Source organism: Ostrea edulis, chromosome 6, assembly GCF_947568905.1.
Source record: "Ostrea edulis chromosome 6, xbOstEdul1.1, whole genome shotgun sequence".
In the NCBI taxonomy this organism is placed as follows: Eukaryota; Metazoa; Mollusca; class Bivalvia; order Ostreida; family Ostreidae; genus Ostrea; species Ostrea edulis.
The window spans coordinates 57,088,603-57,110,827 of NC_079169.1; the positions used below are offsets into that span (position 1 = coordinate 57,088,603).

At 34.4% G+C, this 22,225-nt stretch overlaps 1 protein-coding gene across 2 annotated transcripts; it reads right to left on the reverse strand.

Annotated features, from left to right (window-relative positions):
* Positions 1-971: 971 nt before the first annotated feature.
* LOC125646350 (differentially expressed in FDCP 8 homolog A-like) lies at positions 972-22,225 on the reverse strand. Of its 2 annotated transcripts, XM_056140181.1 has the most exons (11): positions 16,989-22,225; positions 15,017-15,114; positions 14,295-14,444; positions 14,055-14,199; positions 12,342-12,406; positions 9,903-10,002; positions 7,233-7,360; positions 5,259-5,372; positions 4,708-4,929; positions 3,892-4,001; positions 972-1,117 (listed from the first exon to the last, which is right to left on the reverse strand). In XM_056140181.1, exons 1-11 carry the CDS (start codon positions 17,551-17,553, stop codon positions 1,048-1,050), a joined length of 1,767 nt encoding a protein of 588 aa, XP_055996156.1. In that variant the 5' UTR covers positions 17,554-22,225; the 3' UTR covers positions 972-1,047. The 2 variants fall into 2 exon arrangements, with proteins under 2 accessions (XP_055996156.1, XP_055996155.1); XM_056140180.1 differs by having other exon boundaries at positions 972-4,001; positions 16,989-22,219.

A 22,225-nucleotide genomic window follows, 5' to 3' on the forward strand; every position in this document is an offset into this window, starting at 1 on the left:
ATCATCATTTAACATATTTTCACACTACCACCTCCGATGCCACAGTAGGAATCCTAATTCTCAAATTGGAATACATAGTGTAATTCTTTGAAAATCTTACTCTGAAAAACTGCAAGGTACAATACTTTAATTAGTATGTACACAGATTCCCTTGTAATAACAGTGTAGATACAAGATTTCTACACCATTACCCCATGACTTTGGACGGGATCACAAGAGCCCGTTTAAAGTTTTATATAAAATCTTCTTTTCAAAATCCAAAACAGTACACTAGCTATGCTACATCAAAATGTCAGCATTCTCATAGAGTGTAGATTCAAGTATATTCACACACTGACCCTCGAGTCCAGAGTGGGCCATAATTTGGATTTAATATTTCTTGTGTAAAATGTCAATGTTCAGGTGAGCAATGAGACCTATGAACTTCTTGTTCTTCAATGGGGGGGCCTCCGTGGCCAAGTGGTTTGAGCATCGCGCTCATAATCACCCGGCCTCTCACCTCTGGTCGGCGCGGGTTCGAATCCCGCTCGCGCCAGTAAGTGAGAAAGTTTCCCAGTTTACTTTCAGAAAGTCGATGGTCTCTTCCCAGTTACATTGTATCTGGGTTCTCTCTTTCACCAACAAAAACTGGGCGCCACTATATAACTGAAAAATTGTTGAATGTGGCGAAAAACATCAAAACAATGTTCTTCAATGTGTGTTTGTTCTCATTGTAAAGCCTGTAGAATCATTTAAATTCCTGGGGGCCAATTTTCGTGGATTGCTGAATTTTTACCGGTTCATGGGGACATAATTTGGTGGATTTATATATTTGTAATATATATTGTATATATATATAATATATATTGTATATTCGTTGAGGATGTAAATTCGTGGGTGAGGGATACCCACGAATTCCATGAAAATTGAGCCACCACGAATTCTAATGATTCCACAGTACACATGGGATGTTTAATAGAAAAAAACTGTGATAAATATAAGGTATGTTTAATTGTATAATGATAATAAAGATATATATATATGATATTGAAGATATATAATTCCCTCTTAGTTGACATTTCGTCTGCTTCTTCGTTCACACCTGGGACACTGGGCACCTCTCATGGCATAGCAATGCCTGCAAATGAATAAATATATATTATATATCAAGAACTTGGCCAGTATGTTATTAATGGAAATGGAGTTTGAAAAATCTTTTGATGAACAAGCTTCATTGTGCAACATTGTGTACTTATTTTGTATCTGGCGTAATCCTAAATTAGCTCCTTTTCTTTCTAAACAACTGAATAGATAGAGCTTCATCACCAAAGGGGCTTATATATATATATATTTGGATTTTATGATATTATAACCAAGAAATGCCTATAGATCTCTAGCTCTCTGTTGCTAATGTAAAACACAAATGCCCTAGAAAGTGCCCATACTAATGACAGACTTCGAATAATGTAAAATGATATTAACACTATATGACTAATTTGGACCCGCCATAAAGTTAGAACCCTGGGGTTGCAAAATTCGCAATTTTGGTGCATTCCTTTCTTTTCCTAAATATGCATTTAGTTTTTAAACAGTATTAGCATTATTAAAGAAGTCTTTTATATAGACAATAATTACTATTTGGCCCCATCCTGGAACCAAAACCATACCCTTGAGATCATGAAAACAATTTTGGTATAGGCTACCTGCTCCTTCTAAATATCCATTTACTTTCAATTTAGTAATGATAGACCACACATTTAGATTATGCATTTAGTTTTTCTTACAGATGTAAGAAGAAAAATTTTGAAATTTGGTCAATTTTTGGCAGTTTTTGTCTGCTCATAGGGCCCTGAGGATGAAGGCGTCCCAAAATGTTTGTCTCCCTTGTCCCAAAGATACTTCATACCAAGTTAGAAAAAAAAATTGGAAAAAGTAGTTATCAAGAAGTTCAAAATAAAAGTTCAATGGCTAACAAACACATTTAGTCACTATGACCATTTTGGCTGCCAAAACCGGGGATCATCAAATTTACTCTTTTGGTGATGGGCCATCTGCTCGTTCTAAATATCCATTTGATTTCAATTTAGTATTAATAGCATTTACAAAAGATATTATTTCAATGTTTTATACAAAAACAATACATACCAAGTTTGGACCTGCCCTGGAGACAGAACCTCTACCCTGGGGATCATGGAATTTATAATTTCAGTAGAAGCCTTCCTGCTCCATTTGACTATGGATTTAGTATTTCTTACAAATGTGTGGTTTTACAGAAGATTTTAGAAAATTTGTCAATATTTGACCTACCCAAAGGGTGCTGGAGTCCTGAAATTTACAATTCATGCCCCCCTAGTCCAAAAGATGCTTCATACCAAATTTGAAAAGAATTGGAATAGCAGTTATCAAGAAGTTACAAATGTTCAATTTTTAATGCACAACAGACAACACATGATGACAAATGCAAACCAATAGGCCTAGCAATAGGTCATCTGTCCTGATTGACTCAGGTGACCCAATTACTTAAATAAAGTAGAATGAAATGGTTGTAGTAAAATTTACATCAATAATTTGATTTTGAGTCCAAGGTTACAAATTAAGATCACAATTACAGGCGATACAACATTTGAAAACTATACACCGCGTGGGAGTCATGGAACATACAGTGTAGAGATGGGAGAAGAACCTTTCTTTTCTGCAGGATATGCAGTATGTCAATGGTGTTATATTCATATAATAATGTTATATTTTGAGTATACTGTGCCAAAATAATAGTCAGAGTTTTGACAAATAGTACTCCACTTAAAGGGAGAGGGGGGGGGGGGGGGGGTACTATTTGTCTAAACCCTGACTACTGTTTTGGCAAAGTATACTCAAATTATCACATCAATATAATTGTTATGTTGACATTCATATTTTTCAAACTAGATCAATTTTATGTTTCAATGGAGCAAAGAGCAATCACTCCGAATGAAACGTTAAGTGATGTGGATATTTTAAACTAGTTTGTTAGGATCCACGTAGAAAATACATAAGCAAGGTTAAACTGGATGCTATGGGGAAAAGTCAGCTTACGCATGTACAAGTGAACATTTTCAGCGGAGCTTGATGATGGAACCTAACAGGGTAGCACGTGACCATACATATAGGAGTGGGAATTGAGTCAACTTGTGTATGTACATGTTAATCAGTTCAGCAATTTTTCATTAACAATTGTCGAGAGAATTAAAAAAAATCATTCTATAGGGTTTGTGAACAACTGTTTTTAGTGTTCTAAATAAAAAACAATATTATGGATTCTAATTTATTCATTTATCCATGACAATTCAACCCAGCAACGTTAAAAAAAAAAAAGGTAATATACTAGTATTGTTGTTCATCTTAAAATGGACACCGTTGGTGATTCAAGATTTCAAAAAATCTGTTTGAAAGTTTCTGTTAGAAACACATGCCTAAGGTCCATTAATGATGTATTGAGTCCTTTTTCAAAAGACAGCAACTTGTTATTCTATTGGAGCATAATCATCAAGAATGGATGATAACTCATCATTTTGTGTTAATCAAATATCGGGACAAGTTTTCTTTATAACAGTTATATCAGTTCATGGTAAACTTTATAGTTAATATATGTAATTTATTCATGACTAAAGTAGCGCTATGATGGCATGATAATGGATAGAGTTGTTCACTTAGCAAGCATGCTGCCCAGGGTTCGAACTCGCGAACGATTACATATTTCAAAAAATTAACGGAGTTATATGTGAAAAGTTGGAAGAAGACAAAAAAGTAAAGTTACGCAAAAGAAATAGAGATGGTGTACGTACACATATATCCATTGGTTCTATGCGAAAATAGTAGGGTATCGAATATTTAGGAAAAAGCAGAGTAATACCCCATAATGTAGTAGTTTGATACCTGTGAAGAACATAGGAACACTGGGAACAGACAACAGCTATGCTATCAAAGGGGAATAATGTCTCCTTGTCATCACACAGTTCACAGATGAACCCCTTGGCCTGGCATTTCTGTAGTAATAAAAATATTCATGTGTAATACATAGTTTTCACGTTGAGCTTTGGACCAAATATTCTCAAATAGATTTTCTTTATATTCAGAGATGTTAACTGCAGTTAGTGCAACTGCCAATGAGCACATGACAAGTGTCTTTTTATAAATTTACTATATATACAGCCTGGACATAATTTGGCCCCTAAAAATGACTTCAAATTATAAAAGCAAGGTTTTCTGTGTTTTGATAAAAGATGTAACAAAACTTCCTAATGTGACGATTTATTTGTTTTAATTGTTGGTAATCTAGGATATGACATCATAAATGATTAACTTTTCCTAGAATTTAATTTTTTTTTTTATCATACCATGCATATTTTGTATAATTTATGGACAATATGAACAAGATTCATATTCTTACTACATTTGTGTTTTTGAGATACAACACTGGTGGAAATATTATTCTTGTCGTGAAGTTGCTTTATGTTTTAGACACTTCAAATGATGCCTTCAGTCGAAAAATTTACTGTAGACTTAATTTCTGGTGCAAAAATGGTGGCAAATGTGTTCAACATGATCTTTTTATTACACAAGTACTGAAGCTTGGCATTAAATCAAAATTCAAATCTAACATTTTTTTTTAAAGTTTTCGAGGAGTCAATTTAGATGTAAACATCAATATTTCAAGCATGAAATGAAGAAAAAAATCTACATGAGACATGCCTGACAATCAGTCTTGATATGTTGAGCCCACGCAGTATGTATACTGGCAAGTTCTGGAAGCAGGATGTCGGATGCAGTGTCCAAAAGGTCTTTCATGGCATATTTATCGGAGGTTTCTACAAAGTGTTGACGATCCTTCAGCAGTAACAGAAACTTCTTGTCCATAGCCTCTTTACACACCAACAAGTATTTCTTCATTATCAACAGTTCCTCTCGCAACTTCTGAAAACACAATAAGAAATTCTGGTACAATTTAGATATAAATTTACATTATCAAATAACAAGACAATAATACCAGGCAAATGTTTTAACTAAGAAAGGTGTCTTTCATTGATTTCAATGTAGATAGGTCTTAAGATTCAAAATGTATAAAGCACTCTTTGATACATTGTCTTACCCATCTTCACAGTGTCAGGGGTCCTGAGTCCACTTGTGTTTGTGGGACCCACAGTCATGAGTGTGTCCGCGAGACCCTCAGTCATGAGTGTGTCCGTGGGACCCACAGACTCGAGTGGACTCGGGACCCCTGACATTGTGAGGACATGCCTTACCTTGACATCATTCAGTTCCTCTACAAAGTTAAACAACATAGGGTTCACATCCTGTATCCTCATCACTGCTTTGGGGGTCATTAGTTTCAGGAACTGTTTGGAAGCCCGGCATACCTACATAAAATTCATGTTTGTAAACTATTATTAAATATTCATATGATACTGACTGAACATCGACAAATATACCTGCTTGTGTTCTTTTGCCCAGTAAAACTGAGCATGCGAGGTCTGCTTACACACAATGATCATGGGTGACCATATTTCTCAATATTCAATAAATAACCTTTCCCTAAACATATTTTTAAATTCTGTCTTTTTAATTCTAGAAGTGCACATTCATGACTATTTTCAGCAGCAGAAAAAGTGTTTACAACCATTGTTATTTGCAAACAGATGTGACATCACAATACAGGAAAATTATTCACTGCGCTCTTACAGTGTGGGCTTGTTTAGCTCAGTAAATTCCCAGGTCCTCTATATATAGAAAACAAGATGTCTTAAAACTTTGAGAAACACTATGACAAATGGAAGGTCTTGTCTCAAAGAATCCAAATACAAAATATAAAAACCCTACCTTCAGGATATATTGCCTAAAGATTAACTTTCTTAAAAGTAGGTCAAATTCTAAGGTCAAGAGGTCAAAAACTTTGGTACGAAAGAAATATAAGAAATATGAGAGCCCTGTCACTCACCCTTCAAGAATTATGATCAAGGTTAAAGTTTGGACAGAATGACAGACACAACAAAAACAATATCCCCCACCCCCAATCTTGAGGGCACAAAAAGATGAAATAAAACAAGAAAATATTGAAACATATATGCCCCCATGTGGTACTATTGAAATGGATCAACTTTACATTTAGAATGTCTGTAGAGATAGTAATAAATATGGATTATCTACTAGTCAGGGACAACCATGATAAGTGATACTGAGGTGACATTTCCAATGAAGTCAACTGAGTCATGACATTTGACCATGCGACTTGAAAACCATTGAGGGCCATCTACTCTTTTGGGGGTATCAGGTATCAGTTTACCAAGTTTTATATCAGTCAAGTGAAGGGCTCTCAAGATAATGAGAAGACATCTTACATACTGAATAGTTTGACAATATCTATGTCCAAAGCTATTTGACTATTAACCTTGTGACCTTAAAATCAATAGAAATCATCTACTCCTTAGGCAAAACCAGTTTACCAAGTCTTAATGTCTGTCAAGCAAATGGTTTTCAAGATATTGTACAGACAATATCTTAATACTTTGTCAAGTTTGACTCTTGACCTTGTGACCTCAAAATCAATAGGGGACATCTACTTAGAGTAAACCAGTGTACCAAGTCTGATCATGTCTGTCAAACAAATGGTTCTCAAGATATTGAGTGGATAATATTATGTTCAGTTTGACCATTGACCTTGTGATTTCAAAACTGATAGGGGGTCATCTACTCTTTAGGTAAAACCAGTGTACCAAGTTTGATGTCTGTCAAGCAAATGGTTCTCAAAGATATTGAGCAGAAAAAAAATCTTACTGTGTCCAGTTTTACCTCTGACCATGTGCCCTGAGATTTAATAGGGGTTATTCACTCTCTAGGAGCAACCACTGTACCAAGTTTGGTAACTGTCAAGCAAAGGATTATTTAGATATAGAGTGAACAAGACATGATCTGCTGACCGACAGGTGCAAAACAACATGACCCCCCCCCCCTCTTTTTTAAAGGGGCACAAAATAAATTATCATCACAAATATGCTCTTAACTCATATCAATAAACATGAATATAATGTACATATCTTCCAGTTTGAAATAATGTTCTCAATGATCTGCTATACATACAATATTCAAACTCTTTCAAACACATGTACAGGAAAATAATGGATTCTGTATTTTACACAGTAGAGATGGTATTTTACTTAACTTGATGTCAAAATGAATTGCAGACAAAAAACAACTTAGAAGGTATTGTACAGAAAACTAACCTTTCTGGGTTCAAAATCCCAGTTATGGAGAACTCTGGCTGGAACAACCATGCTGTCATTCCAGTGGCAGAGCTCACAGAAGTAGTTCCCTGAGTAATCACAGAGGCGAGGCTCACTGAACCCAGATTCTGAAAAAACATCAAAAAATTACCAGATACCACACCCAGAGATATCACAGAGATCAGGCTCACTAAACTCAGACTCTCAGAATGTTAACCCCGTAACACACCCAGAGATATCACAGAGATCAGGCTCACTAAACTTAGACTCTCAGAATGTTAACCCCGTAACACACACAGAGATATCACAGAGATCAGGCTCACTAAACTTAGACTCTCAAAATGTTAACCCCGTAACACACCCAGAGATATCAGGCTCACTAAACTTAGACTCTCAGAAAGGTTAATCACGTGACACACCCAGATATATCACAGAGATCAGGCTCACTAAACTTAGACTCTCAGAAAGGTTAATCACGTGACACACCCAGAGATATCACAGAGATCAGGCTCATTAAACTTAGACTCTCAGAAAGTATAATCACGTGACACACCCAGAGATATCACAGAGATCAGGCTCACTAAACTTAGACTCTCAGAAAGGTTAATCACGTGACACACCCAGAGATATCACAGAGATCAGGCTCACTAAACTTAGACTCTCAGAATGTTAACTCCATAACACACCCAGAGATATCACAGAGATCAGGCTCACTAAAATTAGACTCTCAGAATGTTAACTCCATAACACACCCAGAGATATCACAGAGATCAGGCTCATTAAACTTAGATTCTCAGAAAGTATAATCATGTGACACACCCAGAGATATCACAGAGATCAGGCTCACTAAAATTAGACTCTCAGAATGTTAACTCCATAACACACTCAGAGATATCACAGAGATCAGGCTCATTAAACTTAGACTCTCAGAAAGTATAATCACGTGACACACCCAGAGATATCACAGAGATCAGGCTCACTAAACTTAGACTCTCAGAAGGGTTAATCACGTGACACACCCAGAGATATCACAGAGATCAGGCTCACTAAAATTAGACTCTCAGAATGTTAACTCCATAACACACCCAGAGATATCACAGAGATCAGGCTCACTAAAATTAGACTCTCAGAATGTTAACTCCATAACACACCCAGAGATATCACAGAGATCAGGCTCATTAAACTTAGATTCTCAGAAAGTATAATCATGTGACACACCCAGAGATATCACAGAGATCAGGCTCACTAAAATTAGACTCTCAGAATGTTAACTCCATAACACACCCAGAGATATCACAGAGATCAGGCTCACTAAACTTAGACTCTCAGAATGTTAACTCCATAACACACCCAGAGATATCACAGAGATCAGGCTCATTAAACTTAGATTCTCAGAAAGTATAATCATGTGACACACCCAGAGATATCACAGAGATCAGGCTCATTAAACTTAGACTCTCAGAATGTTAACCCCATAACACACCCAGAGATATCAGGCTCACTAAACTTAGACTCTCAGAATGTTAACCCCGTAACACACCCAGAGATATCAGGCTCACTAAACTTAGACTCTCAGAATGTTAACCCCGTAACACACCCAGAGATATCAGGCTCACTAAACTTAGACTCTCAGAATGTTAACCCCGTAACACACCCAGAGATATCACGGAGATCTGGTTCATTGAACTCAGACCTTTAGAAAGCTTACTTTAAAAATATTAACCAGGTATCACACTGAGAGTTTAAACCCAACAAGTCATATAACATTAAATTTTAAATTAATCTTTCAAAGGAGGTTGAAATGGATCAAAATTGCAACATGATCTAGAATTACTCACAATAAAGCTACACAGCAAATTTCAGCTTGATATGTGACAGAGAAATGAAAATAGAGACAGAAAACCCCGCTCATACAGAAGAAGTGACTTACAGTTATCATTGTACCATAATATGTCCCATCTAATGACAGGCGTGTAAAAATAAACGAGAAATATATATATATATATATATATATATATATATATATATTTATTTATTTAACTTTTTAACACTATTTCCCTGCCTTTAGCTGAGAGGTTAATGTGCGACACTAACTATCTGTAAATTGTGAGTTTAAATCTTACGGGGTTTTCATCCCCCCTCCATATACTTTTTTCAATAGCTATATTTTTTCACAAAATATAGATTTAAAGTTTTCAATTTCAAGATATTGCACATATCCTTCACTTTCCAGTTTTCTCTGGTTTGACATAAGCAGTAAAAGTACCCAGAAAAATTAAAGAAAAAACATTTGCCAAAATTATTTAGATAAATATGTATACATGCATGCATCTCTATATTTATTGTTCTATATTCTATGGCAGTGGCAGATCTAGAAAGAGAGGCAGGGTTATGGAGTTTGTACAACACACACCCTTAGGTTGAACATTTTTAACAAAAACTGTAATTTTTTGCCATTTTGGGATCTTAACACCCTTCCTTTGGGCAAAAAAGTATAAACTTGGGCTGCAACCCCAACATCCCCGCCCCACCCCATTATGCCATTTTATTCATGTGATAAACTGTAACTAAGTTATGAAAAAATCACTTCACATATGTATTTTAAATTTGAAACCAGCTAAATAAAATTTTAATTTTAGAAATACAATTATTATTGTGGAAAAATCTTACGGAATGAAATGGCTTTCCTACATTCGGCACAGCGGTAGTTCTGGGCGGATAAACCTCTGTTTGGACAGATTAAAATACAGTATTCAGGACTGTCTAAAACCTGCAAAATATTTTGATTTTCTTCTCTGTTAGAATAGAAAGTGTATTGTCATTCTGTTTACTGCTAATCATTCAAACGTTTCAGAAGTTTCTATGCCATTTGGTTAGCACAACTTCTAGTAATGTTACCTTTTGACAGCTAACATCCTAGTAATGTTACCTTTGACTAATAAAAATTATAGTGATGTTACCTTTGAACAATAAAAATTATAGTGATCTTACCTTTGACCAATAAAAATTATAGTGATGTTACCTTTGAACAATAAAAATCATAGTGATGTTACCTTTGACCAATAAAAATCATAGTGATGTTACCTTTGACCAATACAAATTATAGTGATGTTATCTTTGACCAATAAAATTATAGTGATGTTACCTTTGACCAATACAAATTATAGTGATGTTACCTTTGACTAATAGAAATTATAGTGATATTTCCTTTTGACACCTAACATCCTAGTGATGTTACCTTTGATTTATACAAATTATAGTGATGTTACCTTTGATTTATACAAATTATAGTGATGTTACCTTTGATTTATACAAATTATAGTGATGTTACCTTTGATTTATACAAATTATAGTGATGTTACCTTTGACTAATACAAATTATAGTGATGTTACCTTTGATGACTAATACAATTTATAGTGATATTTCCTTTTGACAGCTAACATCCTAGTGATGTTTACCTTTGACTAGTACATATTATAGTGATGTTACTTTTGATTAATACATATTATAGTGATGTTACCTTTTGACAGTTAATATTCTTGTGATGTTACCTTTGACTAGCACAAATTCTGTGCCTCGGTTGACAATGGTTTTCTCGGTGTGAAAATTTTCAATGTTATCCTCAACTACATGCAATATTTGTTTTATTTTTCTGAATGTTATACAAACAGCAAAGACATTTGATCAATCATTGTCATGCAATATTTCGTATTTCAATGCGTGTATTGGCGTTTATTACAAACGCTCAAATGACGTCATTTAACAATCAACGGCGAACCGTACATGAACAAGTTTTCACACTGGTCCAATAGATAAACTGTTGCCCGCGACCCCTGTCAACAACTGGTTTTTTTATACCCATATAAGAAACAATTAAATCAATATAGTATATAGTAATAAGTCAGGGAAATGAATAAATACAAGTTGTAAGAGATCAAATTTTATCAAATACATTTAGAGATGCAGTTAATAACAAAATTTAATAAAGACTTTAAATTGAAACATATTAAAATACTTCAATAATTACAACTTCAATAACATGTTAAATCAATACATATAATGAAAATCATTTTGATTTAAATAAAATATTTACATTTCCAATGATTGAACATGTTACCTTATATAGCAGCACAGTAGAACTTCCTAAGCATTTCCACTGTATGATTTTGGGTGATAAAATAATCGTTAAGGATGTTTTCTGCTCTTTTTACATTTTTCATGTTTTGGTTGTCTCTGTTTTCGAGTATTGCCTGAATTTCCTCTTCAGATGCATTACCAAAGCATCATACATCGGTCATATTTGTTTACCAAATGGCAGAAAAGATAACTTGTTTTAACGCATTATGACGTCATGTCGGTCAACAGTCTTTTTAAACAGTCAATTTTAACAGTTCCCGATCCAACAGTTCCCGGAACAATCAAAATGTTGTACTTTTTTCGTAAGGATCACATAGGAACTGTTTTATAGGAGTATATAACAATGTTTTTTTTCATATGCTTCTCGACCAATCAGATTCAAATATTTTTCAAGAAAGTATAATAAACCAGATTATTATACTTTCATGTAAAATACCCAAATCTGATTGGTCGGGAAGCATTTGAAAAAACATAGTTACCCTCTGAGAACAGGAAGCACGTGTTCCGGGATGATGGTATCTAGCAAAGGGTAACAGTGACAGGTGACATAAAAATTGCGTCAAATTTATGTGTGCACAGTATGCTGTAGATTGTTAGACGACGTCATTTGAATGTTTGTAATAAACATGAAATACCTGCATTGATATACAAAACATTGCATGACAACAGACGTAAGTCTTTCTGCTTTCATAGTTGTTTATATAACATTCAGTATAATAAAATAAATATTGCATGTAGTTGAGGGCAACATTGTAAATTTTCACCCCTACAGAAACCATTGTTAACCGCCGCTATGCCTCTGTTGACAATGGTTTTCTCGGGGTGAAAATTTTCAATGTTACCCTCAACTACATGCAACATCTATATAATGTAAACTTTTGTCTCGCACACATTCTAATGTTATTTCCTTTTGACTATCACACACTTTATTTATGATACATTTCGACTATCCCAAACTCTGGTGATTTTACCTTTATACTGGCACACATTCTAGTGATGTTATTTAGACATTTTTCATGGCAGCTATACCCACAGTCTGAAAAATATGGAAAACAAAAAATGAATTTAAAAAGGAAAGAGAAAACTAACTAACATGACAAACGTTGTTAAAATGAATGAAGATCATTCCAATCTGAAATAAACTGCCCATATGCTTCTGAAACACAAACAAAACAAACTGATATGTCCCTGTATTGAAGTTGAAAATGCTGGTGCTGACAATCTGATCATGATTTACCTACACATGAAATTTGATGATGACTATTATGCTACACTTTTAACAAGAGGCCCATGTGCCAAATTGCTCACCTGAGTCACCATGGTCTTGCTATTGTTCAGCTGTTGTGATTTTTAAAAGATTTTTTTTTTCAATCTTTAATCCAATGAATTTTTCATACCCATATTGTGGCCTCAGCCTAGCCCCAAAGGGTCATGACATTACTTAACTAGAATTTACACAACACAGGGATGCCTCAATCATGAACATGCTTTTCTGGAGAAGGTCAAGGTCAGAGATCATAATATGAAATGAAAGGTCTGGCCATAAGAAATCTACAACTCTACTTTAAATAATTCAGGAGATATTGAATAGGTTAGGTTTTCTTAAAAAATCTAAGTTCAAAACATTTGGCGTCATCAATAAAGGTCTCATACGGAACCCACATATGAAATCCCTATCACTCACCATTCAAAACTTATGAGCAAGGTTAATGTTTCAGACAGACGGTAAAGACAAAACAATAACAATAACCCCCCCCCCCCCCCACCACCACCAACACACACACCTCCCGGACTTTTGTTTTGGCTTTTGCAGGGACATAAATAAAATGAATCAACAAAACTTACAAACATTTGCATTTCAATATGATTTAATGTGGCTTTGCTAATCTTGAAACTAATTTCCTGTATACTCCTATTTAAAACTTTGATCTCCTATTGTGGCTCCACCCTACCCCAGGGGCTCCTGATGTGAACAAATTTTAACTTGAACTACCTGTAGATAGTCTTGCTGTTCTTAAGATTTTTTCCCCAATATAATCTCATGTACAACTGTCATCCCTATTGAGGCCCCCACACTACTTCCAGGGACGACAATTTTTAAAAACAAACTTAAATCTATACTACGTGGGGGATGTTTGCACATTCATAGGACTTATGAATAATAACCCTATTATAAAAATTGACACATGACATACTGTCTTATGATGGTATAACCATATACCAAATATCAAAGGCCTATGTCAAAAGACAAAAAAGTTATGGTCTAGACAACAAAAATGTCCAAAAACTTCTATTATTCGACCTTTACATAAAAGGTCATGGTCAAAGGTCATCAAAAATGGCACATGTCACTCTGTCTTATCATGGTATACCTACACACTAAATATCAAAGGCATAGCCCAAAGATTCTATTAATTGACTTTTACATAAAAGGTCAAAGGTCAGCAAAAATGACACGTGACACACTGTCTTATCATGATATACCCACATACTAAATATCAAAAGCCCATCTCAAAAGACAAAAAAGTTATGGTCCAGACAAAAAAATGCCCAAAAAATTCTATTAATTGACCTTTACATAAAAGGTCAAGGGTCATCAAAAATGGTACGCGACAAATGTTCTTGCAAATAAAATGTTATTTACAGAAGTATGTACAATTCATGTATATATAAAACTTAGATACCTGAACATCGAAACCATTTCTGTATAACCCCAAGAATCATGGCGTTGCACTTCTCACAATAGTTTTTGGAAGTACGACTGTCCTGAATCTGGAATTTGTGTCCTACCACTTGCTTTACATCCTCAGGGATTGGTTGTGGGCCATCCTGATAGGCAAATCAATTAGTATACATGTACAGTATCACTCTAGAAAACATCGAAGCCTAATTTTAAGACCCAGTTGTGAATCTGTACTATTTACCTTTAACTCTTGCAGTTTCAGTCTTAACTGTACAAGTTTCTGAACAAGATTCTTGTGTCGATCAGAATGAGGCTGGGCTTGGTCAATCAATTCTTTACAATTCTCTATTGCCATTTCCATTTCCTCTGTGCTACTCATTCCAAAGTGTCCCTTTAAAAGTATATATTTACCACTTACTGCATACAGGTGCTGGTAATGAGCAGATGAAGCACAATTCTAATGATATGTACCTAATCATGCTTTTGTTTCTTTGAAACAGATACAGTTTTAATTAAACTAAGCACTTACTTACTCTATGTTCTTAAACGACATTTGCAAACTTCTGAAGTGTGTAATTGCACATAAGAATACAAATATTGACTATATCACAAAACCTTTCATCAGTTTTTTCTCATATGCTAATTACAATAACAAGAATGATGTTGTATATCATCATTGTAATTTGGGAGTTTTTGAAAACTGCTGTTTAAAAGGTTTTGTCCATCGATATATCCTGTGGACCAGTAGGAAGTGACAATACATTTCATTGTTCTGTCTGGTAGATTTATTCAAATGTCTGCCAAGCAAGTATTCCCAATTCAAAAACCCTATAATTACCTATATACACAAATCAATTTCACTAACTGTATGTGCTTTGTTTCCACAAGTGAAGGCATCAAATTAAATATTTAATAACTTCTATTGCATGTTTTAACATCCAACATAAGAATTATTCTTTATACCTCAGGATGAGAGAAATGGTCTTCTGCTAGTCCAAGATCAGCATTTGTAACATCAGGGTTGTCGTCTGATATATCAGTCCAGGAGCTGTTGTATGAACCTGAACACCAAATAAGAATAATTATGTAAATATCATTTACATGAACTTTCACAGTGAACAAGTTATAAACAATATCCTGTTCCCTATATTTCATTTCTCAAGAAAATCTGTGTTCTTTTAACTTGATATTTAAAACTGTTTTTACACATATAAAAAGAAACATAAATATCCAACTCCTTTGAATCATGGGGATATAAAGCAATGGAAACATGCACTCATTTCTACAAGAGTCCCTCTAAGACTATGAAGTTGGTGGAAATATTTAGTAAGAGGCCCAAGGGCCTGATAGCTCACCTGAAGATCTTGCTACATGGGAAAAGAGCAGTTCAATAAAAACCAACGCATACAGTATTTCACATTTATGCATGTTAGAAAAATTCAATGGAATGCCAATTTCTTGTCAGAAAAAAAGTATTCTATTGTAATTTCTTCTAGAATCTCATCCACTGAAACTTTTAGTAAGGGGTTTTATGACAAATAATTACTGTGAAAGTGTTCTTTTTCTTCTTATAAAGTTTGAACTTTTCTGTACAAAGAAAAAAAAACAAGCAAACATTTATGAACTTTGTGAAACACTGATGAAAAGTAGAAGCAGGTCAAAGGTCAATGTTAAGGTCGCAAGGTAAAAGATTTTGGTGTCAACGGAAAGGTCTTGCCAAATATGAAAGTTTACCTCTTATAGTGTAAAAGATATAACCAAGGTTAAAGTTTTTAAACTAGAAAGACAGGCCAAAAACTATATGCCCAGAGTCTTTGATTCCAAGGGCATATAAATTTGGAAAAAAAATATTAACGTTTTACTCCCAGGGTTTTAGGGTCAAATTTATTGGTATTGTGTCCTGTGTTTCAGGTGTAGGCCGGCAATGCCAAACCAAGAATTATTGAATAGTGGCCTATTATTTTAAGCTTGACTCTGTATACACTCCTAATAATTCAATTATTGTCTTTATTTGGTTTTCCTACAAGTTTCAATTAATTAGCTTTCTCTGTTAATGAAGCATTCAAATATACATAAATTGAATCAATTAATGAATATTTGAATAATTCTTTAACAGAGAAAGCTAATGAACTGAAACTTGTAGGAAAACCAAATAAAGACAGAACATGTGTACATTTTATCAGTAAGTAATTTCAATAAATGAAAAATTATTTCAAAATTATTTGTCAAGAAGTAAAACACACAATTCATGAAAACACCCAACATTGAGCATTAAGCAAAATACAAAACTATATAAAGGCATTAAGTTAATTGTTCTATGGATTAATCCAGCACTCTACATTTCATTTTCCCACCACTGATGTGACAATCAGAATTGACAGGGATAATAGCTCCTAGATCACAACTCCATCAGGTTTTGCATAATTGCCTTTGTCATGCTTCCATTGTTCTTGTACCCCATAATACAAACAATTTAGACTTCTATTCCTCAAATAAATTCCCACACTGTCGGTTTTGATTATCATTATATCCTCGAGTGTCAATTTTTTGAAGAATGGTGAGAGGAAAAAAAATCTCTGTATAAAAAATATTGTTAAAACCAAACTTTTACAAATTTTCTGAATTATTGTCAACTGTTGACTCCAATGTACAAGTTTATCAAATTCTGTAGTTTCATATCTAAAATATATGGCCAAGTCTGTCCTCCGTAATTTATTTCAATCACCTAAAATCACTCTGCTCTTTTCACATCTACCCTGTACATTCTCTTTATTTGTATATATATTGTACATAGAACCTCATGCACCATAAAATGATGTGAGAGAATAAACTGAACTTGAACTTGGTCATAAACAATGATAAGGATCTAAAATTATGTTGAGATTTTAATCATTTTGAATGCACATTTGGCGTACTTCCCTGTCGATGAACATACCGTTACTGGACTTGCGTTTGTACCCCTGTACACTCACGTCTGGTTTGACCACCTCTGTGTAATGATCCTCCTCCATATGTAAATCTCTATCAAACGGATTGAATCGGACTTCAGAGAATATTTTTTTCAGCTTTGAATTTTGCTGAGACACTTCTACAGTCTTCTTGGTCTGCGTATCTGATCTCGGAGATGATGAATTCAGTTGTTCTTTGTTTCTGGAACTTGTCGTCACAGAGACCGATGGGTTGTCCTCTTTATCACTGAGAGGTTCCGTGTCTTCAAGCCCTGAGAGTGAACTGACCTCTTTATTCAGATCTATCTCAGTAATTGTGTAGTCTTTCTCCTCCTCTTCTGAAGACGTGAAATCTGACTCAGTGTCAGACAGGTCTCGCAGATAGTGGCCTGTCAACTTGACACTAGCAGTGGTTGAGTCTATATGATGAACAAGGCCACCAGAGACGAAACTTTTCACACTTACTGGGAGGTCTTCTGCTCGTCTTGCTACCGAGGTTTCAGTGGATCTTTCCATGGCAAGCCACAACGATGGTACACATAAGAGCTTCATGAAAAAAAAAAAAAAAATCAGGATATAAAATACTCAAGGTGTACATACTAGTATCCTGTTGTTATGTTAAGTAAATATATGTATCATGGTATTTTTTCTACAAATATGCGATTTTGGAAGAGCATATGCTAATTGGGGACAGGGTGATGTCTGTGACCTTTACATGCATCCAAAGTTCTATTCACCTGTCACAAGTTCTCAGGAGAAGGAGCTCCTGTAAGTGCTCTCACTGCACAGTCATGTGCTTTTATCTGAAAAATCTAACGAGTCGATACTTTTAACTTCAATCAATGGTATAGTTGTTCTGACTTCAACAGGTTTTAGGGATTCCCTTAGACAGTTTCAGAGGGGTGTCCCGCCCTGCCGCCTTTTGCCAACGCCCCTCTGCCCTTTCCCAATTTTGAAACAAAAAAATTGCCACCCTTTTGCCTTTGAAGACAATTAACACAAAAATTCCCCTTTTTTACAAACATCTGTTTCTTTTGTCAAGCTCATTTGTTTGCTGGATGTGATGTGATCATATTAGGTAAATTGAACAGATCGTTACTGATCACTTGTGTCTAATCCGATAATTAGAAGCACTTGATAACGGTAATAATTGGTATCATTTTCTAAAAAAGTTACTACTTTACAAAATTCGTTCGGTATAATTATTAAAAATCAACTGACTTTGTGCAATATTTCAAAACAAGGCACAGAAATTCCTGAAACATCGCACAGCTTCAATTAAACTTTAAAAATTGATGTTTTTGTTGTTCTTCCGTACGAAAATTTCAGTGTTGGGGAAATTGCACGTACTTGATGAGTATCAAACAATTAAATATGCATATAGCTACTTCAAATATGATTGATAACCGATGTACTAATTTCTCAGATGTCCCAGTCTGTCATCTGAGTAGATTAATACACCTCCCACTCAAAAGACACCCAACCCCCCAAAAAGTGTTTTAAAATGAAGAACAATTACTTTCATTTAGGTGGTGGAATGATACCGGTAACTGTCCTATTTTCAGTTCTGTTTCAATATTTAAAAGAGCCAAAATAAAACAAGAATATCATATATTATTATGCCCTGAACCACTCGAGGGTTCCCTTCCTATCTAAGGTACTAAATTTCCCTGCCCTTTTGAAGCTGCTGTGAGAATCACCAGGTTTTAATCAAATTTTCAAATAAATATACCTTTACAAATGACCCCAAACACGTGCTTTATAGTATGATACAATAAAACTCTTTTAAAATCTTAAGTTAGATTTTTAAAAAGATAAATCATCAAATAAAACACATCTTACTTTAAACAGTAATGGCAGTGAAACTGTACTTCAATGTGCATTTCACCAAAATTTATTGAAGCATCTAACCGCCTTTTGATTAAAAATATTTCAATACGGTGTTCATGTACAATATCACAAGACACCTGTTACACAATGTATTGATGTACATATGTCTCACCAACTGATGCACTTATCATTACTCTGGAATTTTCTTCTTTCCCACTGATTTATTATAACACTTTCATTGACGTATAGATAGTGCATTTAGTTGAGGGTATAACATTGAAAATTTTTACCCTGAGAAAACCATCTGAGGTTGACAATGGTTTTCTTGGCCCAGGGGTTGAAATTACAGAGAACTACTACCAAAATGCGAGGAAATTTGAAAAATTGTTATCGAAAATAGTGGACACTCGAAAATCTTAGCGAGTGGTGATTTACTTTTCAAAAATTTGCACTCAGAATCATACAAACGCTTACATGAACGACCAATTCAACAACCGTGTCTATCCATCTTTTTCTTATGATTTTGTAGAAATTCAGAATCAAACAAGAAATGTTGCCCCCATGGTGCAAAATAGATAAGGGTTATACAGTCACATGCATCATTTAACTGTTATCTACCATCTCATTTTATTTCCTACCCTTAATGTTGATATGGTCCCAAACATCTGTTTTACAATCTGTCATGAACCATACATGCACAATCTGTGTGATGTGATAATCTATATCATATCACCTGTTGTGAAGTATTGTTTCCCTGTTACTAGATTTTAACACCCAGGAGAGTGTGGTTTCTGTTCTACAAGGGCAACAAGTTTTCCAACTGCTTCTGGACAGATTGGGATAAATTACATAAAGGATTTTATTGAATTTCATTTTATTATACTTCCATGCAAAATTGATTCTGATTGGCCACAAAATATTTGAATAAACATGTTTCCCACTGTGATAAAACCCACAAACTACAGGAAGTCTATGGTATAAAAGTATCATTAGTCCCATGGGCTAAAAATCTAGAAAAAATTTACTGTTATCTGCAAGAAGATAAAAATGTTCAATTGTTAACGCAGGTGCCATGACCTATAATGAAATTTCACATGTCAAATCAATGTACGTACAGTTCGCTGAATAGTTTTGAAGATTTTTTATTATTTAGAATAGATGCAGTGTGCAGCTAGTGCTTTACAGAAACTTGTTGAATGTCAAAGTGACTGAGAAAAGGAAACAAACAATAATTGGCAGTCTGGCACATGTCCTGTGTAACTATCACAAACAGTAAATGAACTTGTTTACTTTGAATTAAATTCACCATGTTGAAATTTACTTGTTATATGTTTATGACAATCCAGATAATAAATTTTAGTTGGATATTTGATTGATTGATTTTATATTGCTTAACTCGAGACGTCATCGTTGCCAGTGAAGGGCTGCAAAATTTAGGCCTATGCTCAGTGCTTACAGTCTTTATAATGTAACACCTGCAGTGACAGGGGGTCTCAGTTTTTGTGGTCTCATCCGAAGGACTGCCCCATTTAGTCGCCTTTTACGACAAGCAAGGGGGTACTGAAGACAGCTACTCTAACCTGAATCCCCACAGGATAAGTTGGATCTTTGTCCTTTTTACACATATCTAATAAATGTATTACATTAAGTATGATAAAATAAATAGTGCATGTTGTTGAGGTTAACATTGAAAATGTTCATCCTCCAAAAATAAATTGCCAACCTTAGCTGTACCTTGACAGACGCTGGCTTTTTTTATAGACAAAAACGTTCGATGTTACCCTCAATTACATGCACTATTCATATAATGTGGTTGCTCTTTAAACACAGTATTTAAATCAAAAGGTTTAAATTGATCTATTGGTAAAATCAATTCAAGATTATCTGTATTCTGTGATAAGTTTTAAGTATTTTTTAAAAGATGAATCAATGGTGGCAAGAGGAAAGTGGGAACCACATCAAATGGTGACACCAAAGGGAAAAAAAAGCAAACTGATAATATATTCCAGGACCTGTCTCTGTTAATTAAGTCACTCAGAATTACTTTATAATTTATCTATATTGTGGTACATAATTTTCTTCAGGTTTACAGGATTCACACTTATTTCCCCTATGCCTTAGTAGATTGAGAATCACCTCAAGTCTGAATCTGGAACAGATAATGAAGTCCAGACTGGGAAAGGGTTAAAGGGCTGGAATACGCTGGATATCTGATGACCTGACTTGAAAAGAGCCACAAATGTTTGGCATTCCATCATATGTTATTGACGTAACGTTACTCATAAACTCGCTGATAGTGATGATACTAATGAAGAACTATAGGTTTATTTTGTATAATATGGTGTTCATATAATGAATTTTATCATATTCATCATCCAGGCAATATATTGAACCAGAGTTATGTAGGTTTTATAGGGTTTTGTTGCCAGAATACTGGATTTTATAGTGTGTGTTATGACTTATGACTAAGCCATACTTGTCTGACCAGAGCTTGAGGCAATTGTAAAACTACAGTTTGAAAAGAATGATTTTTAAAAATTAATTCTTTGTTCATGATATTCATGTTTTCGTTTTAAAATTCATCATTTTACATATCTTGCAGAAAATCTTACACATTTCGTATTAATTAGCATTTTGAAAACTCTACCCAGTAATTCATAAATCGACCAACAAAAAATATATAAAATAACATTAAAAGTAACATTTCTCATGAATCTTGAGTGAATTCTAGATATCTTCTGAAAATTTCATAATGATAACATTAATTATGAAACTTTGGTGAAGTTCTTAAAATTTGAAAGTTGCAATGAATTTATAGTGAAATTAAATTAGCAGTGTGGAAATACTTTTGACCCTTGAGTGTAGATGACCATCAATGATCATGTCCATGGATTGGTAAATGTAATGAGGAAAACTTTTGTACACTTTGATCTAAATTCATATAGTATTTTCAAAAATCTTTATCTATATACATAGTGCTTATCATTAATTTCCAGTACTGTATCTGTGCTTTTTAAAATAATAATAAAATTAATTTTGTTTACTTTACAAAAATGTAAAACACCAAACCATCTCTGAAAACAAAAAAGAAAATGTAACTACTACCCCCCCCCCCCCCTTAATTATGCTTGCAAAAAGAATGCTTGCCTCGACAACCTGAACAACCGTGGACTTGTTGCATAGACAATAAATAGGTCGCGTCAACGCTAACCAAAGTTATGTCCCTTGGACGCCATCTTGTTGAGAAACGCCGATGTTCCCCAAAAAGGACATTTGTAGTTTTTGCTTCGTATCTTTGGTAGTTTTCTGTTTACAAATCAATTGCCGTGTTGCCCGAGGTTAAAATATCCAACAATAAGTAAGAATGCTTGAAATTTACTCGTTATTTCAAGCA

Bases quoted from the DNA above. Each gene is read 5' to 3' on its own strand.
- LOC125646350 (XM_056140180.1), bottom strand. From the start codon at position 17,553: ATGAAGCTCTTATGTGTACCATCGTTGTGGCTTGCCATGGAAAGATCC. The intron at 14,200-14,294 runs GTAAATAGTACA...TTTGCCTATCAG, and splicing joins TGAAACTGCAAGAGTTAAAG to GATGGCCCACAACCAATCCC. The intron at 4,930-5,258 runs GTAAGGCATGTC...TTGTGTTTTCAG, and splicing joins AGGAACTGAATGATGTCAAG to AAGTTGCGAGAGGAACTGTT.